Consider the following 11,565-nt stretch of genomic DNA (forward strand, 5'->3'; position numbering starts at 1 on the left):
TCACTAAGGTAGCTTTCCTTGCTAATCCCACCCATCTTCCACTCCTTGTAGGCTTTCTGCTTTTTCTTAATCACCTCTCTGAGATGCTTGCTCATCCAGCTTGGTCTGCAACTCCTGCCTATGGTTTTTTGCCCACTGTTTGGGGCACTTGCATAGGACCTGGAAGACCCAAGTTCCAGTCCCCTTGCTGCAATGAAAAGTTAGATATTTCATACGCCTCCTTCATGTCCTGTCTGTGCCCTAGACCTGTCCTGTGCCCTGGCGCCTGAGTGCACTGCCAAGGCACAGTGAGCATGTGTGGATTATGGCAGGTCGGGTCATTGCTCAAGGAGTGCAGAGTTATGGTAGCCTTGGCATGTACTTTTACTCTGCACCTCCTCATTAAGAAGAAAGTCCAGGGTACCAGGAGACAGTGGGGGTGGGAACCCACACTGGTGAAGTTTCCATCTTCCCCGTCTCTTGTCCTTTGGTCAGCCAGCGTGGTGATGGCCAACTTTCCTCCCAAAGTCTCTTTCTCTGAGAACTCCAAAGGGAGTGATGGGGCAATAGCCCATCCTCTCACTATCTTGTCAATCAATCAGCTCTAAGTTCCTACACACCAGTTTTGGTTCATTGACTTGTGCTCTCACGCTGTTCTCGTTTACCAGGCACGACCATAACACCATCCCTGAGTTCTAGCAAAAGCTTTTTGTTTGGACTAATTCAGTCTTGTGTCTCTTCTTTGCATCTTTTTTCCATCCCCATTTGTTGTTCTTGGTCATAGTGATGATCTATGGCTTTTCATTCACTTCTCCCACTTGAGCTCGCACTGAGGGTAAATTTGTAGGCCAATTATCACAGACCCTTTATGAATACAGCCCTGAGTGAGACTTTTAAAAGCAATGAAGTTGCAAACACCCTTTGAAACCAATGAGTTTGAGGAGCCTCAGTGCTTTGGAAAAACCCATTAGGCACCTAAATACCTTTAAATAACTGTCTGTAAGTGTCCTTGAGATAACTTAAAAACCCATCACATGTAACTGGCATAACTAAAGCAACAATCTCTCCCCTCTTCCATCAGTGTTAAAAACACAAATCCATTGTTTTAGGTCCCTGTCACCTACACTATGGACCAAATTGTGCCAGAGGTAGTCCCAGAACTGAGCTTGATGGGCAGGTGTTCTTGATGGAGACATGAGTACGGCAGAACTGAGGTCTTAAATCTCTGTTGTCCAGTTTCCACCGGATGCTCACAGCATAACCACAGGGAAATGGGCACTGCACTACATACACACTTCTGTCCTTCTCTTTAACCGGGTTTCCTTATTCCACAGTAGGGATCACTACATACAGAAACTAGCCAGGGGAGCATCTTATGCCAAAAGTAACAAAGGTTGAAAATCTAGGTGGTTAGCTCCCAGGGGTAGAAACAGTATTACTGGTCAGACAACTGTCCTGTCTTCATTAAAAACATAAACCAAAAAAGCTGCAAATATTATTTTAGCTGGAAATTTACCCACTTAGAGACGAATAAATTCCGTATCAAATTTGTGGTGATGATTTTCTCATTATTAGAGCTATTCAGGATTAGAATTTTCATTTCATGGGAAATTCCATGAGTTCTGACTTTCTTTATTTTAAATTTTATTTTGAGATTTTATTATATTTTGTCATTTATTTTATTTTCTATTCTATTCTACTGTTTCCTTTTTATGTTATATTTAATTGTGAATTATTTTATACAATTATTGTTTTTTAGAAATTTCCCCTGGAACATTGGGATCTTGACAATTTAACATTTTTTGATGATAAAAACCTTCCATCAGAAAATTATCGATCTTCATTAGCACATATTAGAGAATCCTGTACCAGAACTATAGGCCCCTTGTTGGTCTACTGGAGTGCATGATAACCATCAGAATGTGTGTTCCAGCATTTACAGAAGAACATAGATATCCAGTTATTTCTCAATGCAAAATAAATTAGACCATTTTTATTCCCAGTGCTTTCCTAGCATAATGTGCTCGCTAATCATGCAGTAAGGTCTCATCCAGTTTATCATCAGTGTGAACAATTTTCTGTCACCAAAGCTTTGTGGCTCATAGTGCCCAAATGTTGAATATATGTGGCTTACACAACTGTACTTTGGACAAAAGAGTTTTTTTTTAAAATTAATCTCTGGCAAAAAATATTGCAGACTGGGATGAAATCTCATTCCTTAAATCTTTGAAGGATGCACATCTAACCGGAAACAGGCTAGAATACAGACACAGACCAGAATCTTGTCAGACCATGGCTTAAATTTTAAATTCCAAGTTGTTTGACTCCATAACTGACAGAACAAGGAGGAATGGTCTCAAGTTGCCGTGGGGGAGGTTTAGGTCGGATATTAGGAAAAACTTTTTCACTAGGAGGGTGGTGAAGCACTGGAAGGGGTCACCTAGGGAGGTGGTGGAATCTCCTTCCTTAGAGGTTTTTAAGGTCAGGCTTGACAAAGCCCTGGCTGGGATGATATAGTTGGTGACTGGTCCTGCTTTGAGCAGGGGGTTGGACTAGATGACCTCCTGAGGTCCCTTCCAATCCTGATATTTTATGATTCTATAATAATTTAAGGAATATTTTTAAACTAAAATCTAAGGGGCTTAATAATTATTACTGGCTATTTACCATTCACTGTAATCAGCTGACATGTAGAGATCAATAGGAAAGGCACAGAAAACATTGTCCATATTACCCTTGGCTTCCTCTTAATGCCCTTTGTACACCCTGGCCTCACCTTTACCAGACTTCACCTTCTACTCCTCCTAGTCTCCATGATACAGTACGACTGCCCCTTTCTCATCTCTGCAGCCCCCAATGCCCCTTGGCCCTGGGTACATTCTTGATTGTGCAGCTGGCGCCGAAGCTGGTACCGTGGTTTCTATTTTTAGTGAGCTAGCTAGAGTACAGCTAGAGTGGCTACAGGAGATTCCATTCTCACCCCTGGCTGCAGTGTAGATGCACCCCACATATGTAAACTGAATTATTCAGTCAGGCCTCTTTCTATCTGTCGGCTGTTTTTGACTTGGCAAATTAGCATAAATATCGAGGTCTCTTGGACTGGTATAGCTTATCCCCCTTCAGAATGAACTATCCTGATACAAGCAGCTTTACATCAGTGTAGTTGCATCCAGTCACATTAGATTAGTGTCCCCCTCACGGCTCTCACTGGAGGCCTCAGGGCAGCCCAGAACGCAGTCCTTCACCTCAGTTTCCCTTGTTCGTTCCCCAAATAAAATTCACATGCATTTTTTTCCAGTCCAATAGCAACAGATCCCCATTTAGGTTTCATTTATTAACTTAACATTCAAAACTAAAAGACAGATGACACCTTCCCACCAGTTACCTACACCCCAAACTCCCCCTGTCCGGCCTGAGTTCTGCCCACTTTAGCAGGCCACTCCCAACTCTTCCTAGCTGGAGCAATTCCCCCGGTTGCAGGGTTTTCCCTCATTCACTCTCTGAACTTTCACTTCAGCCTCCTGAGTTTGCCTCTTCCCCAGGACTGGCGCCAGGGTTTCTGGCGCCCTAGGCACCAGGCCATTTTGCCGCCCCGCACATGGGTCTCTTGGCTCTGGTGGAGCTGCCACAGGCATGCCTGCGGCAGGTCCGCTGGAGCCGCGGGACCAGCGGACCGTCCACAGAAATGCCTGCGGCAGGTCCACCGGAGCCGCGGGACCAGTAGACCCTCTGCAGGTACGACTGCAGCAGCTCCACCGGAGCCGCCTGCCGCCCCCCCGGCAAAATGCCGCCCCCCCCATAATGCTGGCGCCCTAGGCTACTTCCTAAGTCACCTAAATTAAAGCGCCGGCCCTGCTCTTCCTCCATTCCCCTTCTGCCCTTTATTGGAAATGGCCTGAGTCCCCTTAGGTGTGGACCCTTCTTTAACTAGGCCCTGTCACAGGCAGGGATAGACAAATACAGTTTAAGTGGTGCCATTTTTATGTGTAGACAAGTCTTGACACATTTATTCCTCACACTGGACACGAAAGGGAGAGATAAGGGGAGGTCTGACAAGAAAGACGACAGAAAGAGAAGACTCAGTTTAGTTCTTTTATTGCATGATGATCTTGGTGACAGACACACAATTACTAGGGTCTCATGGAACAAGGTAAAACTTGAGAAGGAACTGGTGGAAAACATCCCCTGGGCATGAAAGTATTCTCAGGACAGAGATTTGGCTGTAAATGTACAGGCTGGGTTTTCCCATAAAAGGTCAATGTTAGGCAACCAAATCCTATGGGCAGTGAATGGGAGTTGGGCACCTTGCACCCTTTTGTCCCATTCTCAAATACAATTGGAAATGGTAGAGCAGATAGGGCAGTGGACTGAGACTCTGGATAGTTGGTTTCCTGGTATGAGCACAGTGAATGATTCCGGCCCTCTGGGATTCACCAACCCAGCATGGCTGTCAGAAAACCCTGCAGGCACCCACGTGTTTGCAGAAAATGGGCTGCAGATGCTACTGGCCATGCCCTGTGGAGCCCCACACCAGGAACCCGGATGCCAAGTCCCCAGAGTGACGCACAAACCTGGAGAAGTTGCACGTTCCCCGCCTGAGTGTCTTCCAGGGCAGATCAGGTGCCCAGGAGCTTTGAAGAATTCCACTCGGACCCCAACTATCTGGAAAAACTGGCCCTAAATTGTTGTTGAAAATGCGCAAATAAGAGGCCTGGGCTGGTGTCCTGTGTTCTAGGGCACAGGTCAAAGGGTTTCCTTTGGCTTTTCTCTTCCTTTGAATGATGGTTGGGGATGAAATACACTCCGTGAAAGGAAAGTTAATTATTCAATTTTCTAATGCTGGATTTTCACGCTGATATTGCAACCCAGTATTTTTAGAATGCAAGCATCTGATTTTTCAGGGGTGTGTGTGTATACCTAGATGTTTCTCACCCTACCCGGAATAGATACCCAATGTTCCAGCTGAGTTCATTTCACCTGCATCCTCTCACAGAGCACAATCTCCCCTCATTCTCTGAACTTTGAGCAGCCACAAGTTCAAATCTTTACCCAAGTCTCCTTCTCTTCCTGCTGTAGTAGTACCAGCCCAGTAGTACCCACCTGTGGCATCTTATATAGGTCCTAAAAAGGCTGGGTCACAGGTCTGAAGAGGTCTTTCCATCTCCACTTTCTCCTCTCTGTAAAAGCTGTGACTCTGTAAGACCATGACTCCAAGACCAATGAAGTTCAGGGAAACATAACCTGGGACTACAGCAGACTTTGGTGCAGGACCTACCCCAGCCCATGTTATTGCTATTTTAACCCAAAGAAATTGACCAATTAGCATGCTCCAAACTTGAATTTCCTGCAAGCTTTCCTCAGGGCCTCCTGGATCACTTTGTTTCTCAGGCTGTAAATGAGGGGATTGACTAGGGGAGTCAGGATTGTGTAGACAACAGAGAGAACTTTCTTGAAGTCACTTAGGATGTCTGTTGTTGGGAACATATAAACAATCAGCAGGGTTGCATAGTAAATGCTCACCACAATGAGGTGGGAGGAGCAGGTGGAAAAGGCCTTTTGCCTCCCAGTAGTGGATGGGATTCTCACGATTGTGGTGATGATGCAGATGTAGGACATCAAGGTAAGCAGGAATGGGACCAGTAAGAAAATCAAGCTGAATGTGAAAGCCAATGTTTCCATCAGGTGAGGGTCATTGCAGGAGAGTTTTACAAGGGGGATAAAATCACAAAAAAAATGGTCAATACTATTGGGGCCACAGAACGTTAACTGTGATATCAACAATGTTGTTATATTATTACCTAAGAAGCCACCTAGCCAAGAGCCACCCACGAGCTGCAAGTAAGACCTGTGATTCATACGGGCTGCATAGTGCATTGGATCGCATATGGCTAAATATCGATCATAAGACATCACCGACAGGAGAAGGCATTCTGTAGCAGCCAGAGAACCAAAGAAATAATATTGTGTGACACACCCACTGAATGAAATAGTCCTGTCCCCGGTCAGGAGGCCGGCCAACACTCTTGGCAGGATGGTGGAGCTGTAGCAGGTCTCCAAGCAGGACAAGTTCCCCAGGAAGAAGTACATGGGGGTGTGGAGGTGCTGATCAGCCACAACTAGCATAATGATGAGGATGTTCCCGGCCACTGTCATGATGTAGATCACTAGGAACAACGGGAAGAGAAGGATCTGCAGTTCTGGGAGGTCCCTGAATCCCAGGAGGATAAAGTCTGTGACAGAAGTTTCATTTCCCTGTTCTGGGTTCACCATGGGGTGTGTCTACTGGAACGAAATGAACTCTGCACATAAATGAAGAACATTCACTCAATAAAACGTCAGCACTGTTTTCATTGTCCCCCTCTGCTGGCTACTGGAGTGATGGGTTATTGGAGAATTGAGACCAGGGGAAGGGAAATGACATCTCGTGATCCCTGCGGTAGATTTCATATCTGAGGAGGCTGCAGCTTCAACAAAACATTAATCTCTCTGGAAACACCTGTAGTAACTTGACAGGTGGCACCAAGCACTCAAATATTAAGGTGATGAGGCTTAGGTACGACAGTACAAAAACATGTTGGTTGAAATAGTCACGTGTTTCACTACCTTGTGTATCAAAGCAGAACAGTGTCCTTTACAGATTGGAGATCCATGGGAGAAACAGGCCAGGATTTAATATTTGAAATGAAGCCGCAACAGAGAAACAAACCAAACAGTTAAGGCTAGGATTTTCAGTGTGTGGGCAGCCAACTCCAAGTGAATTGCAGTGGAAATACGGCACTTAAGTTTGTCAGAGCTATTTGAAATTTTTTGTTATCAGACCAATGCCTCTCCTTTAATTGTCCTGCGGTCAGACTCTCTACACATTGAAATCAGACCATCATTAAAATACAAAACCAGAAAAACTCCTGCAAGAAAGCACCACATTAGCTGGAAATTGATCCTATCTTGTAAGATAAAATTCTATATAAAATTTGAAATTTGTAAGAAATGTGCAGTTTTCATATTATGAGAGTGGTGTAAAACCCAAATTTCCATTTTATCTGCAAATCCATGATTTCAAATGTTGGATTTCATTCCAATTTTACTTTTTAAAAATGTATTTATCTATTTTAAATTCATTTCTAGGATATTTTTATGTTATATTACATTGTGCTTCATAGTTATTTACAGTTCTTTCTATATTCTTTAATTTAATTTTATATTATATAATCAAGGTCTACAGTAATTCTTCTCCTAAATAAAAGTGTGTAGAAATTGATCTGTTCCCCTGGAACATTTTGATCTCTATCAAGAAAACATTTTTCCATCAAAAATGCCAATCAGAAATTATCAGCTCTACATTTTCTTCTTTATCTTTGGTTAAAAGTAATAGTAACCCTATCTCTCTCTCTCTCTCATTCTCTCTCTCTCTCTAGTCTGCCACTACTGTCTTTCTCCTCATTACTGATCCTTAAAGAAAGTGGGTGGGTGAGGTCATTTCTTTTCCTGGACTGACTTACTAATCTTTATTAACTGTTCAGCAAGGCCCTGATCCTGCACAGAGTAATGCACAAAGTTAATTTTACACCCCGGGAATAATTCTGTTCCATCCAAGACTTCCATGCTGATATCTAAGATAAAATACCCACTGACTTTAAGGATGGAGCCCCTCTGATTTCAATGGGATCTGGACAACTAATGCCTTGAGCTTTCATTAAATGTACAGTTCAGTTGGATTTGAATTCCATCGAAAGACATTGGTAAAGGTCGATATCAGCTGATACAATCAAACCAACAACAGAAACTATCAGGAAGAGTGGGCATTAGTGCAGCCTCTCCCTGCACCTTGCACCTGCAGGGATGGTGTCACCGGCTCTGTGGCTGTGTAGGGAGCCCTCTGCACCCATCTGTCCTGGGAGTCAATGAGTGGGGCTGGGACAGCAGAGCTGCAGAGGGCTCCCTGCATGGCCACATGGCTGGCAACACCCATCCCTGCAGGCGCAAGGTGCGGGGAAGGCTGCGGCCGTGGTGGGCCTGGGCTGTGAGGAGGAGGGTGAATCCCTGGCTGTGGGGGAGGCCACCCCTCTGCCAAATGGTTTCTGCCCATCAATGGAGCAGTTCAACAATGAAGTGACCACTCCCATGGCTGGGGGCTTCCCGCTATCCTCCTCCTACTCCCAGCCCTGGCCATGGATCTCTGGTCACTGGTCCAGTAGCTAGTCGCTCGTTTCGTTGTTGCGTTTGCTCCCTGTGGGGTTGTCTTTGGATCCCTACGGCCGGGTTTGGTTCGGTGACCCCCTCCCACTTCCGGGCACCCCCCCCCACCCCCGTCCCGCCCCCCCCCCCCCACTTGGCAGCGCTGCTGCTCAAGGTTTTTTTTCCCGACTTTTTTGAACTTTAGAGTTCAAGAAGTGGGGACTTGCAGATCACTTTTAAAGCTTAATTACTAACTTAAATTGGTACGCTGCCACCAGCCAGAAGTCTGTGTCTGGCCACACTTCTGTTCCAAAACCTTCCCTGGGAAACCCATAGACCCAAAAACCCCTTGGGTCTTAAAACAAGGAGAAATTACCATCCCCTCCTTTTCCCTCCAGACCTCCCTCCCTGGGTTGCCTTGAGAGGCTTACACAGATCCAAACTCCTTGGATCTTACAACAAAGAGGAAGTAAACCATTTCCCCCTGCCTTTCCCCCCAACAATCTCTAAGGTGAGTAGACTCAATCCTTGGATTCCTAAAAACGGACGAAAAAATCCAATCAAGATTCTTAAAAGAAAGCTTTAATTAAAGAAACAAAATAGGTAAAGAATGTATCTCTGTAAAAATCTAGGATGGATATATATCTTCACAGTGTGTAGTGGTTTTGTACTGCAGATTGCGAGTAAATATGCAGATGGGAGCCTGCCCCATGCCTGAGACTGCTCGAAAGTTACAGCAAACGGCGGTGTGAGGAAAAACCTCCTGCAAAGATATCGAGTGGTTTCAGTTTTATCTAGGTTAAGATAAACAAACATTAAGACTGTAATTCCATTCCTTGCCTCGGCTATTAATTCTTACTTTTGATTTTGAGACATTGAGAAGACTGATTCAGAAACGCTACTGGTAGGCCGATGTCTATCGTCTGGTCTCCTCTCGAGTCCCGAGATTGGCGTAACACACGAATCAAACAAAAAAGCACAAACTCTAAAGACTTCCCGTCTCCACTATAAGTGATTTGAAAGTATCTTGTCCCCCTATTGGTCCTCTGGTCAGGCGTCAGCCAGGTTCACTGAGCTTGTTAACCCTTTACAGGTAAAAGAGATATTAACCCTTAACCATCTGTTTATGACAGCTGCCCTCGCCATGACCCACACCTTAACCCCCATTGAGCTTCCTGAGACTGTAAAAATTAATATGTAAAAATTGGAGAAAAATAATCCAAGATTAACCCTCTAAGGGGAGTAATAAAACTGATTTGTGCCAAGTCTACTTATATCCAGTGCCTGCCCCCCGAGCACCAAGCGCAGCAGCCACAGCTGCTCTGCTTTCCCCCTGGCACTTTATTAAAGCTCTCAACACCACATTAGGTAGGGGTCAGGAGGACAGGTTAGAGAGGAAGGAAGGCTGCTCCAGTGTTCGAAGCGCTAGCCTTGGACTTCACAGATGTTGGTTCATTTCCCTGCTTTTTCACCATCTCCTTGTGTGACTTTCAGGCCAGATTTCCAAATGCTGGAATGTACCTAACAATGCACCCAGGTGCCTGAGTAGAGGCCATACCTAATTCCCATCGATTTCCCATCTCTCTGGCGGGGGGACAGTGTGTTGAGGTTCCAAAATACCTTTATATATGTGCCCTTCTGTGCGCCAGGTCCTGTCTGTAATGCAGGGGTAACAGCATGGCATAGGGGTGCTGGGAGGATAGATATATTCAAGGCAGCAAGGTGCCCAGATACTAGGGTGATGGGGGTCAGGTAAGCACCTAAAATAGATGTGACTTGAGAGTCTTTTCTTTTTCCAAATTCTGTCATTTTCCTTTGGGTTAGGAGTTTAAGAGAGATCAGTGCCCAAATCCCCTTGGATTCTCATGGTGTTAATCACCAAACAAACCTACGTTACTTCAAATTCCTCAAGATTCATGTAGCTGGGAGGGAGGAAAAGGATGATTTACCTCTAAGGAGGGTCTGTCAGCAGCCGGAGTCTCTGTTATCTTCTCCACACGCAGCATTTCTGGCACTGGGATCCAGGTTATTCAGTCCATTTTCTCCCCCAACTGCATTCACCTACTTCCACACGCCCAGTAACTAGAAGGACAACCAATAAAAGCTACCGAGTCTCCATTCCATGTCTCGTAATGTGACCTCATACCCTCTGTCAAATAGGGAACGTCTTTTCTGGTTCATTATATATCCTTCTGCAGGGAGAGGCAGTCTCCTGAGTCACGTCTGCTGTGGGGAAGGCAACAGGCAAGGGCAAGTTGGTATTTACTGATATTCTCTAGAATAAACCAGAGTCAAACTTCTAATCTCAGAGGGAGAGTCCTGGAGAGGGAAGAAACTTATAATCTTGAACAAATCTCTCTTTTTATTGTACGAATACCATAGTGATTGTCAAGAAATAATGCACTAATTCTAGATTTTACTGCTGCTGCAGTGATTTAGGCACTGAGTTCCCATCCAATTCCTTCAGAAAGGTTGGAAAATGTCAGCAGTTAGCTGATCTTACATTTTCTCCAACCAGCCCCCTTGTTGCCCTCCATAGCAAGAGCCCATGTACCCAGTTCTAGTGCAATGAACTCTCTCAATTAGTTCAGGTAATAAAAGAGTCTAAGTGATTTAAAAGCCTAAATCCCATTTTCAAACATTTCTCAATTATTCAGGCTTAGCAACCTCAATCTCACTGAAAGGCAATGGGATTTAGCCTCCTATGTTACTTTTGAAGTTTGCTTAAGTACTTTTGAAAATGTTACCCTTAGCTCAATGCCTGCTGGTCTTTTCTGAAACGAAAAATGCAGCCTGCTGCTCAGATAAAATGCAGTTGTAACAGGGTGCTTTATATGTTTAGGTTGAGAATTTCAAAGGAGGTTAATGTACAGAATAAGGACCCAATAAGGATCCAACTTCCAACTTACTATGAGAATTTGGCACCTAACTCCCACAGGGTTTTTGGGAAGGCCCATACCATGGCAGCATGGAAGTCAGAGACTTGCAATTATAAAGTACAAATAATTTCTTCCTATCCCCAGAAAAGTTTCAGGGTCACACGCATCTTCAGTGCCACAGCACATAATACAAATTATGTAATCTTGTTGCAGAACCAGGGTGGGATTAAGTCTTCTGTGGGCCTGAGGCTATTAGATTTTGTGGGGCCCCTGTATACAAATATTTTTCCTAATTTGCTTCTTGGAGCAGCTGATCCTGGAACCCACCAGAGGAGAGGCAATTCTTGATTTAGTCCTAAGTGGAGCATAGAATCTGGTCCAAGAGGTGAATATAGCTGGACTGCTTGGTAATAGTGACCATAATATAATTAAATTTAATATCCCTGTGGCAGGAAAAACACCAAGGTGGCCCAACACTGTAGCATTTAATTTCAGAAAGGGGAACTACACAAAAAGGAAGAGGTTAGTTAAA

The 11,565-nt window shown here is 44.5% G+C and overlaps 1 protein-coding gene across 1 annotated transcript; it reads right to left on the reverse strand.

Annotated features, from left to right (window-relative positions):
• Positions 1 to 5,298: 5,298 nt before the first annotated feature.
• On the reverse strand, positions 5,299 to 6,249 carry LOC116825056 (olfactory receptor 11A1-like). The gene has a single exon (XM_032780755.1). It carries the CDS (start codon positions 6,247 to 6,249, stop codon positions 5,299 to 5,301), a length of 951 nt encoding a protein of 316 aa, XP_032636646.1.
• Between the last annotated feature and the right edge of the window lie 5,316 nt (positions 6,250 to 11,565).

Source organism: Chelonoidis abingdonii, chromosome 14 (genome assembly GCF_003597395.2).
Source record: "Chelonoidis abingdonii isolate Lonesome George chromosome 14, CheloAbing_2.0, whole genome shotgun sequence".
Classification (NCBI taxonomy): domain Eukaryota; kingdom Metazoa; phylum Chordata; order Testudines; family Testudinidae; genus Chelonoidis; species Chelonoidis abingdonii.

Bases quoted from the DNA above. Each gene is read 5' to 3' on its own strand.
- LOC116825056 (XM_032780755.1), bottom strand. From the start codon at position 6,249: ATGGTGAACCCAGAACAGGGAAATGAAACTTCTGTCACAGACTTTATC.